Raw genomic sequence first — 18,118 nt, 5'->3', positions numbered from 1 at the left:
ATATATATATATATATATATGTTCACTTTGGACACTTATTTGAATGAGTATGACAGTAAAAATAAAGCTTCATGTGGTTTAATTATTACAGACATCTGTTATTGATTATGTGATTATCCCATTAAAATCGTTCTTTTATTATTTCTGTTCTCTTTTACAAACTGTTGTATATTTCAAATATATACATATGGAGACTATATTGTCGGTGATATAGCGCAGCAAACAGATATTCTTCCAAAGTACAAAACAATTAGTTTAGGCAATGTTTTACTGGAGAAATAACACACTCACCATGGTTGGTGGCACAGTCCTGGTGATCAATGTTTCACATTTTATTGAAAAATAGCATAACCTTCTGATTGTCCTAATACCTTTTAGTTGAACAAAAATTAATTAGTTAAAGTCATGTAACAATCGGAAGTAAACAAAATTCATGCCTGTTAGGTTTTAGGATCAATGAATTTTTTTAAAAAAAATTCATAGAACTGTCTAGGAACAATGAATTTTCATTGATACTCAAGAAAATATTGGAACTAAATGAGTAAACTAATCTAAAATGCCCGAAAAGTAGTTGGTAATCGTTCCATTACGTCTTGGCAATGATTTTGCCATTTGCAATATGTAGCTTATGGATTATGCAACAAAAGGGCCATCGGTCTATTGTATGCTTTTTGCATGACAAGACTCGTAAAAGACAAAACTCCACTAGCTTGCAAGGTGGTGTTTGGTTTCTCTCTCGATATAAGCAATATTCTTTGGTGGATGATTGGTATAAATTGGGGGGACCCTTGTCCATCGAGACTCCACAGGTTTTTTATATAAAAAAAATATCTTGAAGGAAGGATGCTGCAAATTGAGAGTATCTCTTTTGGCCGACATGCCATCTTTTTTCCCTCTAATTTAATCCCATTTGAGTGGAGAAGAACTATTACCGATATTAGATGCCTCGCTAATCGCTATGCTATGGATCATTGTTCTTAGGGTTACATGATTTGATCTTCTGAAGAATTAAAAGTAAAATTTAACAATATAAGCCCCAAAAAACAAAGGATGAAAGATTATTTTATTTTACATTTGCATCAGTTCATGTAGAGATAAAAGTAAAATACTATTTAAAAATCTTCGCATGGAAGGAAGCTATCACTGTGACTGGTTGTGATGCGTGGGAGGAGCTATTCAAACTCAAATTTTATTATTTTTAGAATTTGATATACCCGCGTTCCTTCAAAATAGCCTGCAAACGTAGGAGCGTATCAAGCCCTTTACAAAATCATTACACTTTCGACCAACAACATGAATCTTCGATCAATGAAGGGAAAGCAATATATAAATTTGTCGCAATAACATCATAAAATAGTCGTCGTTAACTGACTTTCACCAGATCCTTAGATGGAAATATATATTGTACACAGACAACCAAGAACACATGTTCCAGAAAAATGGCAGGATTATGAGCACAAATGCAAATCCAGAAACAGTGTCACACCCTGCCGCAACTTGAAGTCCCGACCTTAATTTAAACAGTATCTTTAAAAGTATCTTTCAGATTACGTTTGGCTTTCAGATGAATGAGGCACAATTGAATTTAGTTAGCTAATCAGAATTTCTGAATAACAACTGAATTCAACAATCCAGCTTGTTCAATCGTCTGGGAGTGATCACTGAGGATTTTCGGAGGAAATCCAACACTCTGCAACTGATAGGTTCTGGATCCTCCGGTCCTAGACGCATCAATGAAGGATCGGATATCAGCTATTGTGTGGTGGTGATTGAAGTGAGCAACCATACGGGTTCCATCAGCAAGCCTAAGTTGAATTGCAGTGGATGGTTGAGATCTATCCACCACAAGTCCCGGTGAAGGGGATGGAGCACCACGGAGGGTAGCAAGTCCAGTTGTCTCAGGAACGGGTTCAGTTTCAGAGCTACTACCTAGAGTTCTTCCAACACCTTGAAATGGAACACGAGGTGCCTCTATTTCCTGCAAGTACTTACAGAAATGTTATAAAACTTTTCTTCAATGAGTTCTACACGCACATTGTCACACACAATCACAAAGATTTGAATCTAACATGTTTCAAAGTCAGGAAACACTACAAGTTTGAGATGAAGCACAAAGGTATGAGCAGAGGAAAAAACAAAAGTGCCTTTTGCTTGAATTGGGTTCTTTACTTTGACTTCACATTTTTTTTACTTCCTTGACTTTATAAATCCACTTCTTAACTGTCCCAAATCCACCTAAAAAAATTAGCTTTCTGAAGAACGGATGCATTTGCATTTAGGGTGGGGAAACAGCATACAATGCAACTTAAGTGTAGGAGTCGTCGGAAATGCACACCCATTCATGTTCAGATAGACCACAAAGGTTCGAACATGGAGTTTTCTGTAGTAGTAGACATGGAGTTTTTTTAAACGTAATAAACCAAGAAAAAATGTAACAGAATCAGGAAAAAGTTTCGATTCTGAAGAAGCTTTCATATAAGATAGAATAAGTAAATATATAAAAACTTGAAAAGTATAAGCATTTGCATACTCAAAAATGATAGGGCTTCAATGATTTGCAACATAGCATTCAAAAATGAAGAGGGTCGGTAGGCTTTGAAATTGCATGCCTTTTCTAGATGAAAGCTAACCAATAACATTGTGTGATTTGGGTTATATAATTTTTCTAATTTTCAGTATATCTGAAGGCCTTTGACGATTTTTGTTTCTTGTTTGTACCTATATTTAAACTGACAAGAAGATAATATCTTTTCTTTCTTAAAGAAAAATAAAAACAAACAACTCATGCGCTTTTCAATTAAACAAAAAAGTACTGGAGCGAATGGAAAACATAAAATCAGTCGGTTTGCACTCACAGGGCGGTTCTCTTCCCTCCTTATGAGGTTAACATGAACAGAGGCTCTCCTGTCAGCAGGTTCCAGCTCTTTGGGGCACTCAGATTTTCTGATACTCTGCAACAGGATATTACTTGACACCGTCACAACCATAAACGGGCCCTCAACTTTCGAACATAAACATCAGGAATTTGGTGGATTATGGTGCTTATTCTATATTTAGTGAAAGTAAGAACAAAATCTGAAAACGTGCAAAAACAAAACAAATAATGTAGCTCAAAAGTGTCCTCTTTTGATTAATTATTGCATCAATAACCATTTTTTCATCTACATTGCTTGTTACCTCCAGAAAAGGAGCATTTTCAGGGTCATCCAACCTCCTCAAAGGGCCATCATCAACAGTGAAACCATTTCTCCAGAAAACAATGTTGTGAACGACTGACTCAGGCTGCTGAGGCACAGGCTGAACAGTTTCACCCGAGAGTGATCTTCCTGTCCCAGTAAAGCTTCTTGAACTTGAAGAAGGTTGAAGACTTTCCAAGGATCCTGGCACTCCACCCAATTGCCTAGCTTGGTCAAATATTGAGTCCACATCATGGCCTTTTGACGGACCTTGGACAAGCATACCACTGAAAGTAAAATGATAATCAAGTCAGATGATTAATCACACATTAGACATCAGAAGAAAAAAAAAATCTAGAGAACAGAAAAACCATCAAGCTATGCTAGAAAAGTGAAAACAAGTAAATGTTGGAAAAACAGAAAATTCAAACAAAATGGCCACCTTGCAAGGCAAACAGAAAATTCAAGGGGATAGTTATGGGAAATATCATCAAGACAGTCGAGTTGTCCTTATAATTCCTCTCTTCACTGTTAACTGATCATTTCAAAATATTCATCCCAAAAACTCCCAAATACAATAGAAGGGAAAACAAATATGCACAACGACCACATATCGAGTGCCAGAGAAAATGAATAGTTCTCTCCACTCCAAACTACCTAAGCGGACAGCATAGAAATATAAACATTAACTTCGAAGCCTGTGTTTTGCACTGATAACATAGTAGGCCCATCAGTAATGCAGCAGTACAAAAACCCAAAAAGACCCAAAACGGAGAAAACAAGGAAGCATATTGCCACCCGAAGCTATATCAAAACTACGTCTCTTGCCCATCATCACCCACAACCCTAACTCGCAAAAAAGTCTAATTACATGAAAGTCGTACTAAATCGAGATTTTGATATCAGATCAATTCATGAATTCAGAAGCAATTATAACATACAAAGATCGAATTGTCGAAAGTGCCCTACCCAATCTAATCCGGTTCAAATTCAAATAAAAACCAATTTTAGAATGAAATCAACAAAGAAATCATATCATACGCTATCAAGTAACATTAGTCTAGGTTTTTGTGTTCAATTGGGCAATCTAAAAGCGACCTCTTTTCACCGCCAGTGTAAAACTCCTGGGGTGCATCGGAATCGCTGTCGGAATCATGCGCGGAGGAGCGGTTCAAATCGGAAAGGGTTCGGATACCACCGGCCCGGCTACTAGAGGGTTTCTTGTCACGCGAAGAAGACATGTCGATGGATTCTCGAGGCAAACCTTGCTTTCCTCTGTTTCAGATTTGCAAAGATGATCAATAAATCTTTATGCGATTCTCTTTCTTGCAAAGAGGGTTAGTGAACTTGGCTGACGTTGCATCTATTTGTATTGAAATTTTAATTAATTAAATTTTTACATACATTTAAATCTTTATTTTTACATTAAAAAAAAAATCACACATATTATATATAGAGAAACTAAAGTTTTCACACAAATAATTAAAAAAATCCCTCGTTGAAATAATTGAAAATGGGGATATTTAGCATTTATTTATATTATTTTAAAAATTAAATAAAATATATCAATTTACACAGCAATGTTAATACAAATATACACAAAAACTATTATTATTTTGAATAGGTCTTGTGAGTCGGTCTCACGAATCTTTATGTGTGATACGCATCAATCCTACCGATGTTCACAATAAAAAATAATATTCTTAGCATAAAAAAGTAATATTTTTTCATGGATGATCCAAATAAGATATTCGTCTCACAAAATACGATCCTGTGAAATCGTCTAACACAAATTTTTACCAACTATTTTTTTGGATATAAAATACAAATATAAAAATACCTAAAGTGGATTGGGATTAAGATTGTCTAACGAGTAGTATAAGTGGAAGGCGTCCAACAAAAGTGCCCAATGTAACACAGCAGACTAAGTGAAGAAGCCCAATTAGTATAAAGCCTTTGTTTAATAAATTTGCGAACTCGAAGTGGTTATTCATATCTTTTTAATTTTTAACGTGTCATTTGTTCAACGCAACAAGTATTACTAGCGATCGAAGTACATACATTGTATCAAATATAATATTAAATATTTGAAATATTATTTAATTATTTATAGAATGAATATTGGACATTTGTAATTTGATATAAATATTATAATTAGCGTGTTCGTACACATTTTTGTCATAGACAAAAATGTATTTTTTATTGAACTTGATTTCAATAAAAAAAATGTAATAATATTATGATAGAAAAAGAAAAAAAAAATTTGGTGTTGAAGATAAAGGTAAAAAAAAAATTATTGTCCTCCTCAAACAGTTGTTCTAATTCTCTCAACTATTATAATATAGAATAGATATAATACGAGAACATGTAATAATTAATTTTATTTTCGTCTAAAACACCTTTCATCTTAACAACAATTTCATCTTTATTTATATTTTAAAAATTTTAAATTATCATATCACCTCCAATATAATTAAAAAAAACTATGATTTTTATATTTTAATATAATTTCTAGAAATGCACGCAAATACCCTTAATATATATTTATTGTGGGAACTTATATTATGGCATCACTTCGTGGTTACCTTTCATTTGATTGTTTATTACATTTATAATCCTCCTCCAATCATGGGGCGACCATTATAAAACCAATTTAGGAAAAAAAATTATTAACAATAAAATGACAAAAATTTGTGTAAGACTTTATGAGACATGTCTCTTATTTTGGTCATTCATAAAAAAATATTACTTTTTATGGCTAAGACAAAAACTTGTGTGAGATGAACATACGAGTCGTATTTGTAAGACGGATTTATTATTTGAGTAATCCATGAAAAATTATTAATTTTAATGCTATGAGTATTATTTTTTATTGTGAATATCGCTAGGATTGACCCGTCTCACATATTAAGATCCGTGAGACGGTCTCACATGAGACTCACTCTTATGCTGAGAATATTATTTTTTTATTATGAATATCGATAGGGTTGATCCGTCTCATAGATTAAGATCCATGAGACAGTCTCAAACGAGACTCACTCTAATAAAATATAATTGATAAAATAAGCTTAATCAACTTGAAGCGTGGTTCCACTTCTTTTTTATGTTGACCACAAGGATACTTCTAGTAGTTTGGTACGTGTTGGAATAATTCTACAAGCTTAATTGTCTCAGACGTTCTGGACCACCTTCAAACTAGAAGATTTATTAGTAATTAATTCTTATGCGTGAGAGTGCAAGCAATGTAGCTCATTTCGCCTTGTCGCCCTTTCAGTTTAGCCTTCGGTTGATTATTCGTGTTCATTCTAATCGATGGTTGTAGCTATTGCCGATTTATCTAATTAATAAATTTAGTTTTCCTTTTAAAAGAATTTTCTACAAGCTTGAATTGAAATTTGTATTTAAAAAAAAAAAATATTAACTTAACATCTGATATGAAAAAGATTAAGCATCATATTTATTTGGACAGTTTGGGTCGGTTCAGTCCCAATTGTTTGGGGATTGTTCCTGATTTATTCATAAAAGAATTTAACGAGCTGATTTAGTCCCAAACATTTCAAAAGTTTTCTCAATCCAATTTCTCCGTTAATTCCGTCGAAAAAAATATAAAATTAGTTACAATTACTTAAAAAAATAAAAGAAATGTAAAGTATGATGGGGTGTTCTCGACCTGTCAGAGAGTCTAGCTGAAACATGAACTACTATATTTGTTGATCGACGAACAAAAACCAAAGAGTTAGAGCACAAAGCCAGAGCTAGAATTCTACGGTCTTCCACGAGCAAACCCTCTTTGTTTAGTATATATTGATAGAACAAAAACGATAAACATTTACGTGCACTGAAGTCAAAGGCAATGCCACGTGGGGAGCGATGCTGAGTCCAATTGGATACACCTGCCTAAATTATTTTGAATTTAGTTAGGCCGCCGGCATTTGCGAGAAATATTACAAGTGCCATTACTTCAATGGAAAAAGCCCCACCACTCACTCATAATATATATTGAGTCGCATGTCTCACGGATCATAATCATGGATGACCCAAATAAAAGATCTCTCTCACAAATACGACTCGTGAGACCGTCTCTATCAAGTTTTTACCTTATCATTTAGGGATAAATTTTTCGGCTATCCCAATAATTTGCGAATTAAATTAGTCAAATATATCATGTTGGATACATTGTGTGTGACAAATTTGGAGAAAAAGATATTGATAAGAGAAATCTTATTGATCAAAAACTCATATATTCCACTAATCTTTTGCCGTTCCAATTTGGCTAACACCATCTCCCATCCTCCATTTGTACTCGGAAAAAAATAAAAAGAAATGAAGGGATTCAACTTTTGAGGATAAAAACAAGTAAAAGAGATGGAACTTAGATGCTTAGTCGGGACAAAAGAAGGCCTACGCTTTGTTCTCTTTTTTACACCTTCCTCCAATTGTTCTTCTACTTTGTCTTTTGTCTGTAACTTCTTCGACCAAATCTACAATTAAAAACTCTGACGGAGCTGTCTATGATATCAGATTAACGGTTCATTTATTGACTTTTCGGATCGCTAGGAAAAAACCCGATTTCTTTGGACCACGATCATTATATTATCCTCACACGTTATCGGTTTGATCGTTTTCTTGGTCTTGCCTGTTATTGTATCGCAGAGGTGGTGGTGGTTGCGTTAATGGCGGTCACGTCTTACTCTTCTTGAAAGCTGAAATCTTGATGCTATTCACGTGATTTTGATGCTTTGATTAATCTCTCTCACTCTGTAGGTAATATCTCGATTTTACCACCTTCGTCTTTATGCATTTAATTTCTCACTGACAGAAGAAAGAACAGATATCGTTGTATTATTTTGCTGTGTATTCGTTTTTCTACTTGAATTATCAATGGGTGAAAGAATTGAAATGTTGGGATTTGGGTTGCAGGCGAGGATAGAGATACAGTGGGGAGCGAGAACAATACTGGAGCTGTTCAGAGAGAGGATGGAGGGAGTCGGTCGCACGGTGAGAAGGAAGAAGAGTCTGAAAGAACGGCTGGGGTTCAACGGCATGAGCTGTTGCGGCGGAGTCATCTGGGGCCTCGGCCCGACCACCATGAGCGTGAGGGATGACGAAGAAGATCAGGATGATCTCATAAACCCAGAAACAATTGATCCCAACAACGCCACCACACAAACTCCGCCGGAGAACAGCCCCGCCTCGCCATGCGTCAGCCAGTCTACGGCAGTAACCGGTATGAATCTGGCGGAAGCACTGGCAACTGAGCGTCATTTCCGGGCGGCGCAAGACTCAGACCACGAAGGATCCGTCCAGAGCCCGAACTCCGGAACTCCCCCGAGAATGTCGCTGATGCGATTGCTGGAGGAAACGGACTGCTGCGACGAAGGGAGGAAGGATGAATTAGAAGACGGAGGAGGGTGCGATCGGTTGTGCTGCGTGTGCATGGGAAGGAAGAAGGGCTGCAGCTTTCATACCATGTGGACACACTTTTTGCAGAGTGTGTTCGAGGGAGCTGTGGCTGAATCGAGGGAGTTGTCCCCTCTGCAATCGCTCCATTGTCGAGATTCTCTATATATATTGAGATTATTAAATCAGAAGGGGGAATTGTTTTCTTTCTTTCTTTCTTTATAAATAAAAATAATGAATTTGATGAGATTAAGGAATTTAAAATGTTAACTTGTGCAGCTTTGTCGGTTGCCACTCTGAATATTTCATATAAAATAAAATTATAAAATTATTGGGTTCTCGTTAGATTCACTTTCTAAATTTGTAATGAAATATCATATGAATGATAAATTATATCGAATTGGATTTTTTTTAATACAGTCTTACAAATTTTTATCTGTAAAACGAATCAATCTTAATAAGATATTCGTCTCAAAAAATACGACATGTGAGACTGTCTCACATAAGTTTTAACTAATTATATCTGCATCGATGAAAAATTTCATATCATCATTAGGACATGAACCACATTATACAGCTACGAATAAATATTTATCAATATGTGTTGGTCAATTAATTTTTCAATAGACCTCACATATATTATTGATAAACCAAATACTACAGATACAAATAAATATTTATCAAAAGGCAGTGTGAGAGTTAAATTCTCTCCAATAAGGAGAAGCTCTTTGTGCGCGGCGTAGCATAAAGTCTAGCTAATGTTGGTTGGCTGAGTCACCATGATTTACCTCCTCTCACATTCCTATCGGGCCGGGGGTGAGAGATGTCTAAGGTGAGCGATTTCACCTTTTGGAGAAATAAATATTTATCAAAACGTGTTGGACAATTAATATTTCAGTATAATTCACATATATTGATAAACATTTATCATCGGATACATATTGCTCTAAACATAACATAAGTATTTTACTTATATTAAAATACTCTATGTTAAAATATTTAATTTTATACTGATATTTTTCTATCTTATTTACGATAGTAGGATCAAAATCTTTATCACTCTAATATTTTGAACTTTTAGCATATGTAATTCCAAAGGGCATCTCAATCCATAAGATTAAAAGACATATTTTAAATTTTAGAAAAGAAAAATCTTATGAATTTATTATGATGTCGTCAACGATTCTTTTCCTCATTTTGTGTGTATATGTTCATCCACTTTTAAGTAGAATGCGCAGCGGATGGAAGGAGGGCAATGCAGTAAATGTCTCGCTTAGGGTTTTGGCCCAATCTATATATATAAGCAAGCCCTAGATTGCTTGATGCTCACACACGACAGCTGTTGCTACGCTTCTCTTGTGCAAATACAACACACGGAAAGCAGACACCAACTTGTTTGTCTTTGTTCATTTGTGTTTTCAACGTTGTTAGGATTTAACGCTCCTCTGCTCGTAATTCATCAAGGGGACGACATCTTGATTCTCGTCTCATCAATTGAGGACATGAGGTATAATAATGGTGGCGAGATATCGTTTCAGTCGTCATTTTTGTCCATTGACGATTCGATTGTTGCTCGTCCACATCAATTTTTTAAGAGATTATCTTTCGAATTGCATGTTTCTACCACGATCCCAACTTCGATTCCAATTTTCATCATTCATTTTAACGAAACCACGATTTACGTTTGAAAATATTCTTCTCCACTTTCACTTGGGACATCGTTGAACCATTTTTAGAGAACCTTCTTTATATTCTGTGTAAACGAGATAAAAGCAAAGTATTTGAAATCATTTTTGACAAAAACTAGTCGTATTTATGAACCGAATATCATATTTAAGTGATTCATAAAAAATATTATTTTTTATATTAAAAATATTATTTTTTATTATTAATATGAAAAAATCTCACATAAAACCCACTCATAATTTTTTATGAATTTCTGTTAGTATTATTTATTATAACATGAAGTATTTTAAATTTATGATTACATTTATTTAAATAATAAACTTATATTTAAAATTGATCAATCTAAATGAAACTTTAATAAAATAACAACTCATATAATTCACAAACTAAATTATCGAGCTAAAAAATTATTAGATATCACACATATATTTTATGTCAAGGCGCAAGCACGAGCACTTTTATGGTCCCTTGACTGTTTGCTGTTAGCATAGTTGGACTATCGCTCTTCCAACATACTGCACTGATGAAGTAATTTGCATCTTCATTGGATTCATCCACGTCTGAACTGAATTTGTGACATGCTGAAGGTTTAGAAATTGCCTGCCAAACACCGTTGTCATATCAGATACATGGACGTAGAAATAAATTACTCACATTTAAACACTGGACCGGAAATATAAAATCTCTAAATTTCTTAAAATCGTCCAAAAGAAAGTTTTGCCCAATACATTTGCTAGGTTTTAACTATCAAATCAAAATCAAAATTTCTAAAAGCACAAATGATATTTGATATTTGTCATTGTGTATATACTAGCTTAATCACGCACAAGTATCCCGGCTAAACTCGGGTTAACCCAGACTGGCTGCGCAATCTCGAGATCTTCACGCAAACTTGAGTAACTTGCTCCACATACTTAACCTTCAGAGAAACAAATTATCTATAGCCTGAGAGAAATTTAGGTATAACAAATGTTCGGTCTCAAACTCACGCTCCCTTGATACTCGAAGCAAATATTTTGAGCCTCTCTCGCAATCTTGCGTGCATTCCTATCAATCCAACCTCAACAATCACCGGTTTAACAATCACATGCTCAAGCCCCGAGTGCAACATGCCTAAGTTACACCCTAACTTCATCTTGACCGACCTTTTTGGACCATGTGAACAATTCAAGAAAGAAATTCATTACCTTGTGATATGCAAAAACTTCGTTTGTTTCGCTGCCACACGCGATGTATTCGCTATTCACTGTGAGGCCCACAAAATTCTTTTCGTTTGTATGGCCCCTGAATGCACGCAGCTGAGCATAAGAACATAAAAACAAGGTTGAAATCGAAATTAGATAACTACTTGGGATTTTACTAAAGCTCTAACTTGGACAAAAGGAAATTATGAGGTATGTTTAAGATTATCTTGTTTCATCAAAGAAGCCTATGATAAAAGGAGAACCATTATGGTAAAAAAATATGAAGAGCACAAAAAAGTCTAGTTTTAGAAGAATCACAACTTACTGGAACATTATCCTTGACATCCCACAAGCGCAACGTACTGTCTGTAGATGCAGAGGCTAGTTCATTGTTGGATAAAAATTTCACGTATGAGACCGCCTTCCTATGCCCACTAAAAATATACAAAGGTTGGTTGAATTTTCTCAGGTCATAATAATGAATGTGATGATCTGCAGAACCAACCTGCAAAAGACAAACACACATGGTAAACCCCGGACCACCATGGAACATGGAAATAGAACAGATCACAAGGGGAAAAAATTAACTTACAGCTACATGAAAGCTAGATCCAGGATTATACTTGACGGAACATATATTAGCTTTCATGTCAATATTAAGAACACTTGCCTCCTGTTTCGTGCACCAAATTTTGACCTGTTGAACATTTAAATATGCCTTCATTCAAAGACGATTTCCAAGATTAAAAAAAAAATCCCACACCACGTAATGAATTTTTTATACGTAAGACCATCTCCAACCAATATTAATTTTAATTCAATAATAACTATTTATAATTTCATTACACAATTATACATATAATAATTCCACTACACTAAATATCATTTAATAAATTTTATTGTTTGTATCGTAATTTTGTTGTTTGTTTGTTGTTGTTTTTAAAATTATTTCGTATTATGTTGTAAAATGTATCATTTTAATGTACTAGTAATATAATTTGGTTGTTTATTAAAATAATTTAATATCTATTTATTTTTTAAAAAAAGTTTTAAAAAAATTTAAATTAATATTTAAGTTTCAAGAAAAAATTATTTTAAAAATTTAAAAAATAAAAATATTAATTATATAATTAATATATAATAAAATATTAAATATTTATAATTATTAAAAAACAAATAAAAAAATTTTAAAAAAAAAAGAGATGTGGCGCAGCACAAATGGATTGGAGTGAAAAACCTTGCTCCACAATGGAGCAACTCCATCGTGGAGCAAGGATTGGAGTTGCTCTAATTCACCACATGTAGCACTATATTTCAACACCCAAATGTACATCGGCAGAAAATTGTATGTATTTTCCACTAAACAGGATAATGGTCAACTTTCAGAGAGAGCCATAATATCCCGTGTATTTTCTATCAAGCATGAATATGCCGACAAATGGTTACTCATTATTTTCCTTCTGTTAAATTTGTTTTGACAGCTTCAACTGCCTCCACAACACATCGGCCTTGGCTTTTATACCCTATATTTGCAGATAGAGCTTCACATTATATCTTGGACCATTAGTACAAGAGTATCTATGTAAAATATTAGCAGTTAACACATCAAGCAGAAGCATAAATCTAGGGGGGTTGTACATGGTTCTGCAGTAAATCAAGACCTTTTATCAGAGGCAAATTCGCTTTTCTAAGCAGCATAAATGGCGTTTTATATATTTGAACATACAAAAGCTGACCTAGCTAAATATCCTTATTATGAATGAATACCTTGCAATCATCACTCCCAGACACAAGCATTGAAGGTTCCATACGCGAAAAATCAACACTCCAGGCACGCTTTTCGTGCTCCTCGTACTCCATCACACTCTAGACAAATTTTAAAACAATCCATATTAATTATTTTGCGGGATTCAAAGGGGTGAAAGGAGAATATCACACCAGGGCAGATACTACCTGTCGAGTAGCCACATCCCAAACAGTTACTATGCCTTCATAGTCGCTGCTGGCTATGTGATTTTTTGTATACTTGTTCCAGCTCAAACAGCTGAGTTTTGATCGTGTTGACATTTCTGCAACAGGACATTGCACATCGGCTGGATCGTTAACAACCTGGCAATCAATCAAGCTCCAGTTTCATGAGTGATGTAATGCAACACATGATAACAGAAATCGATAGTTGAAACCCCACTTTAGAATTTTCTCTTCGTAAAGTGATTTTTTTTATGTGAATTACAAATAAAGAATCTAACTCAGGAAATCAAGCACTCCATAACATGGAATGATTAAAGTCCTGAATATACCCAATTCTACAATTACACAAATGGTTTATCATCTCCAAAAATAAAATAATATTTTTCGCGTATCCAACCAAGCACTCACAGATGAGAACTCAAAAATCTTGATGCGCCGAGATACTCCAGCAGTAGCAAACAATTGATCATCTCGATCAAATTCTATACTGCAAGAAAAAGTAACTGCTTCATTGCACAATAAAAGCAATCTTGGGGACACAATATGTCATAGAGGTCAAAAAACAAGAAATTACTCTGGAATAATGCAGCATATCATTGACCTATATTTATAGATATGCAGAAGCATACACTCACCTCGATACGATATTGGCTGAATGAAACAGATCCCCATGCCTAAGTTCAGCAATAACCCGCAACCGACTGATTGACCAACAAAACTCTTATTATGTACTGAATTGGTAGAACATATTGTTTGTAACAAATTTTTTGAGAATTGTACCTATATCGTGTGAAGGTTGATAGAACAGACTGAAAATCCTCGAGCCCCTCAGTGTACCCTTCCCTGTTCGAAGGATGACAATTTTTTTCTTGCTGTTCTCGTGATAGTCTTGCTGAATGTCGCCTTTTTTGCAAGTAACAGTCTTGAAGTTCGTTGAACTGATGCAACAGAAACCGTCACAGAAAACATCTCAACAGAATGATAAAATGTCCTTGAACCTACGGAAAATCAATTTGGATTTTCCATTGTTACCATCGACATATTAGTTCGGGTGGGGATCTACAATCTTGAAACTCAGGGTAATGCAGCAGGAATTGGATGGCTAAAAGGATTTCAATGGACAAGAATGCCAAACAACCCTGAGCGTAGAAAATTATTAAGTTTTATTAAATATTTCCAGTTACGATGATTAAATTTTGGGTGTCGCTATTCATTGAAAAAAGTATCTTTCCTCCTCAACACGTGCAAGGCTCCCTCTCAAGCATTCTTTAGAAATTGTTCCATTGAGTATCATAATAATCCACATTATCCCAGCTAAAAGAGAAAACTGTCAAGAGATTGCTGACCTGTGCATGAACACGTCTCTTTCTTGCCAATGCAAGTCCAGATTGATTAAGATTTTGATTGTCTGAACCACCAAAAGAATCCTTCCTTGGGATTAAATGACACGACGGAGATTTTGAATCAGTTTTTCTGTTTTGTGAACCTCCTGGACTCAAAAGGTACAAGCCCTGTGCAGTAGCGGTTCTAGAGACCGTAGAACCACCATGCTTATCAATTAAAGATGGCCATACTGTTTTAGAAGCAGGTTCATTGACAAGCATCCTCATTTTGGTTGAGTATCTATCCCGTCTTCGGTACATCTCTATTCGTCGTCTCTCCACCGCATGTATATCTTCTTTGATATATTGAAGGTCGGATAGTACCTGACAAAAAAATGGAAACGGAACAGTTGAAATTTATCATTTACTTTTCTTTACAAAGTTGAAGACACAATATCATCCAATTACACTGCTGCAAAATGATATTACACTTGCTGAGATTCACAAAAGAACGTAGAAAGGATCTTTAGCATTATAAATGTGACAAACAATAAGTACCTCATCTTATGAATGCACAAGCACAAATTTTACTCATCAAGAAGCTCAAAATAAAAATCACGTAAAATCTACGAATCATTCTTTGAGTTTGTGCTTGTACTTAAAAAAAATATCTATGTGGTCAAATTACATCAAGATATGAGATGGTATATTTAAAGAAGCTCTAAGGAGATTAAATTGATACATACTGTTCAACAGTGAGTTCCACACAGAAATATAATCAACGTGTAAATGTGAATAAGTCGTAACAAAAAGAATCAAGCTCAAGAACCTCATTGAGCTCATCCAGTTTTTTCTTTTTCAAATACTGCAGAAAGTCGAGCAGAATTTGCAGATTTGTCTCAGCTTCTTCTTGCTCCATTTTACTTTTCTTCTCTGCAAGAAGTAACAAAAGGCTCTCCAGCTCTTTAACTGATGCTTCACATCCCTGTGAATAAACCATAATGAAGTTACAACCATACAGAAGTATCTACGAATGAATGGTAGGTATTAAACATCATAGAGATTATTTTTCAAAAATGAAACAAGAAAATAAACATTAGATAATGTTGACCAAAATGAAAAAGATGATGATAATCCAAATCACCGTACAGTTATTCAGTATCTTCCGCTAACTTCCATCTTCAAAAATTGCAAATCTATTTTTTGACCATCATTTATCGTGACAGTTTTATATTAGAGATGGAATAGCCAAGTAGTGGGGGCCAATTTCTCAGTTATGGAGACGGATAAATAACAACTCACATACACATCCAACAACAATTTTTGATTGATGGGCATGGTCTGTGTCTCTGTTATGCCTACCACAAGATGGTAAATATAGCATCTATGCTTCTCGAGCGTCAAATTTTTGTCCATGCATATCATTATGCCTCAAATTGGAAAAATGCTTTTAATAAATTCGTGAATCAGCTAGTGTTCTGTCAAGTAATTGTTTCAAAGTGACATATAACTGACCTGCTCTAAGGCCCGACGAAGTTGTTCCAAAGGACTGGCGGTCTTGGCTATTTGACGAGCAGAAGTTTTCATCAACAACTGTAAAAAAAGGAGACACAGCACATAGCGCACCACGAGCACAATTCAAGATCAGACACACCCAGGCAAAACAAGCATCTTTCGAACCTTAAACTCCACTCATATATTTCAACAAATATGTGAGAAGAGAAGACAGCTCCAGGTGACATAATTTATTTTCCACACCATTACCGATTCACTGTCTATTGTTTCGCTTCTGTTTCCTCGGATATAACGTAAGAACATAATCTTTGTCTATTTCAAAAGAATATAATAATCGTTGTCCCAACACCAACTCCGTGTGATAAAAGAAATCAAATAAGAATGTTCCCATTTAAGATGCACAAACAAACAAACATGATCGACACGCTCCTTCCAGTTGTACATTTTGCGACTCGCAAAACAAAAGATACAAATACCTAACAAGTCTCTAAATTGTAAATCACATAGCATCACTTACTTAAACAGAGCTTTCTAAAACCCCAAATTACTATCAAAAGTAAAAACAGGATCATAATACACAGTCAAATTATAAGGGAAAAAAAACCTTGCTAAGGAGGAAATTGGGGTAGAGTTGGTTGGCGGTGAGAAAATGAGAGCAGCAAGGGCAATCACTCTTATTCTGAAGATGAGTCACAATACACGTGTAGCAGAAACTATGTCCGCACGCCGTCAAAAAAGCATCCTTAATAATCTGCATACATATCGGGCACAAAACATCTTTATCGAACTCGTCAACCGCCCGTTCCTCCGAGGGAGGTATCTCCGGTGTAGACTGAGCCGGCGGCGCATCGGCGGAGGAAGTTACCGGCTCGGACTTAACCGTTGGCACCAGCGCACCGACTGAAGTACTTCCGCCTCCCATTCACTTGATTTCGTCACCGCTATCTGCAGGAGTTAACGGTGCAGAGCAGAATCCAGTTGGCATAAATAGGTGTTTTCACGTCGGGGTGGAGGAGGAGGAGGAGGAAAGAAGGGAACGGTGAGTGTCTGTATTGTGGAGAGAAAAGGGAAGATTTGAGAATTCTATGGGCATAAACAGACCACGTTACGCGGGCGCTTTGGATTCGTATACACAGTTACAACTGACCTCTGAGTCAATAATATTAATATTATTACCTTTTCTATATATAATATATATATATATAGTCTTAATTAAAATATCTCAAGCTCGACTCACTCTATTACATTGAAAATAACCTCTCGTTACAAATAATATGATCCAACGAACTAATGTTTGAAACATGCCCTTCACTATGTGCACTGATATAAAATAAATTTAATGTGACAAATGTCGGTAACAAATCATTTTGGATGTATTTTGAAAGATGAATATGAAATCTATAAATTTCGATTAATTTTATTTTTAAAATAAATATTAAATTCATATTTTATTTATTTGTGTCATCTATAAAAAAATATTATTTTCTTTGAAAATATGGACGGTATTGATCTGTCTTGTGAATAAATATTTATGAGACTGTATTATATTAATGGCATAAAACAGTCTATCAGGTAAGATAATATTGGTAAAAAAAACTATATGCCATTTTGGTGCAATGGTTATTCTCCAACGGAACTGCTATTTTCGCTCTGCTGCCCATTTGGCACTGAGCTCTATTTTTTTAATTATAAATATTAATATTAAAAATTATAAATATTATTTATATAATAATATATTATTATTTTAATAATTAGAAATCTTTAAATAATAATATATGTAAAATAATAAAATAAATCGAATAAAAAAGAATATTCTAAATCAAATTTCCATGGAGAAAATTTGGAATATGAAAACTTCTCCACA

At 34.7% G+C, this 18,118-nt stretch overlaps 2 protein-coding genes, 1 non-coding gene and 1 pseudogene across 3 annotated transcripts; 2 read left to right on the top strand and 2 right to left on the bottom strand.

The window, feature by feature from the left end:
- Positions 1-1,300: 1,300 nt before the first annotated feature.
- Positions 1,301-4,531, bottom strand: LOC140829022 (plant UBX domain-containing protein 4-like). Its single transcript, XM_073191964.1, has 4 exons — positions 4,275-4,531; positions 3,178-3,463; positions 2,856-2,951; positions 1,301-1,978 (listed from the first exon to the last, which is right to left on the bottom strand). Exons 1-4 carry the CDS (start codon positions 4,415-4,417, stop codon positions 1,598-1,600), a joined length of 906 nt encoding a protein of 301 aa, XP_073048065.1. The 5' UTR covers positions 4,418-4,531; the 3' UTR covers positions 1,301-1,597.
- A 3,429-nt stretch (positions 4,532-7,960) lies between these two features.
- On the top strand, positions 7,961-8,911 carry LOC140829900 (uncharacterized; annotated as a pseudogene).
- Positions 8,912-10,035: 1,124 nt separating this feature from the next.
- Positions 10,036-10,159, top strand: LOC140831304 (small nucleolar RNA snoR111). The gene has a single exon (XR_012117872.1). It is a non-coding gene; the product is annotated as a small nucleolar RNA snoR111 (small nucleolar RNA).
- Positions 10,160-10,544: 385 nt separating this feature from the next.
- On the bottom strand, positions 10,545-17,396 carry LOC140829021 (E3 ubiquitin-protein ligase COP1-like). The gene is made up of 13 exons (XM_073191963.1): positions 16,859-17,396; positions 16,255-16,332; positions 15,569-15,724; positions 14,764-15,123; positions 14,198-14,355; positions 14,053-14,118; positions 13,826-13,904; positions 13,400-13,555; positions 13,214-13,312; positions 12,039-12,143; positions 11,772-11,951; positions 11,450-11,560; positions 10,545-10,862 (listed from the first exon to the last, which is right to left on the bottom strand). The coding sequence occupies exons 1-13, from the start codon at positions 17,174-17,176 to the stop codon at positions 10,698-10,700; spliced, it is 2,031 nt and encodes a 676-aa protein (XP_073048064.1). The 5' UTR covers positions 17,177-17,396; the 3' UTR covers positions 10,545-10,697.
- Between the last annotated feature and the right edge of the window lie 722 nt (positions 17,397-18,118).

The sequence above is a fragment of the Primulina eburnea genome, chromosome 4 (genome assembly GCF_022965805.1).
Source record: "Primulina eburnea isolate SZY01 chromosome 4, ASM2296580v1, whole genome shotgun sequence".
In the NCBI taxonomy this organism is placed as follows: domain Eukaryota; kingdom Viridiplantae; phylum Streptophyta; class Magnoliopsida; order Lamiales; family Gesneriaceae; genus Primulina; species Primulina eburnea.
The sequence above is the reverse complement of the archived record's forward strand: the minus strand, read 5'-3'. Positions and strand labels throughout refer to the sequence as shown.

Excerpts from the sequence above, each read along its gene's own strand:
- LOC140829021 (XM_073191963.1), bottom strand. The coding sequence starts at position 17,176 with ATGGGAGGCGGAAGTACTTCAGTCGGTGCGCTGGTGCCAACGGTTAAG. Across the intron at positions 15,725-16,254 it reads TTCGTCGGGCCTTAGAGCAG|GGATGTGAAGCATCAGTTAA; the intron begins GTCAGTTATATG and ends GTTTATTCACAG. Across the intron at positions 11,952-12,038 it reads GATCTAGCTTTCATGTAGCT|GTTGGTTCTGCAGATCATCA; the intron begins GTAAGTTAATTT and ends TGTCTTTTGCAG.
- LOC140829022 (XM_073191964.1), bottom strand. The coding sequence starts at position 4,417 with ATGTCTTCTTCGCGTGACAAGAAACCCTCTAGTAGCCGGGCCGGTGGT. Across the intron at positions 3,464-4,274 it reads TACACTGGCGGTGAAAAGAG|TGGTATGCTTGTCCAAGGTC; the intron begins GTCGCTTTTAGA and ends TTTTACTTTCAG. Across the intron at positions 1,979-2,855 it reads GGAGGGAAGAGAACCGCCCT|GAAATAGAGGCACCTCGTGT; the intron begins GTGAGTGCAAAC and ends AAGTACTTGCAG.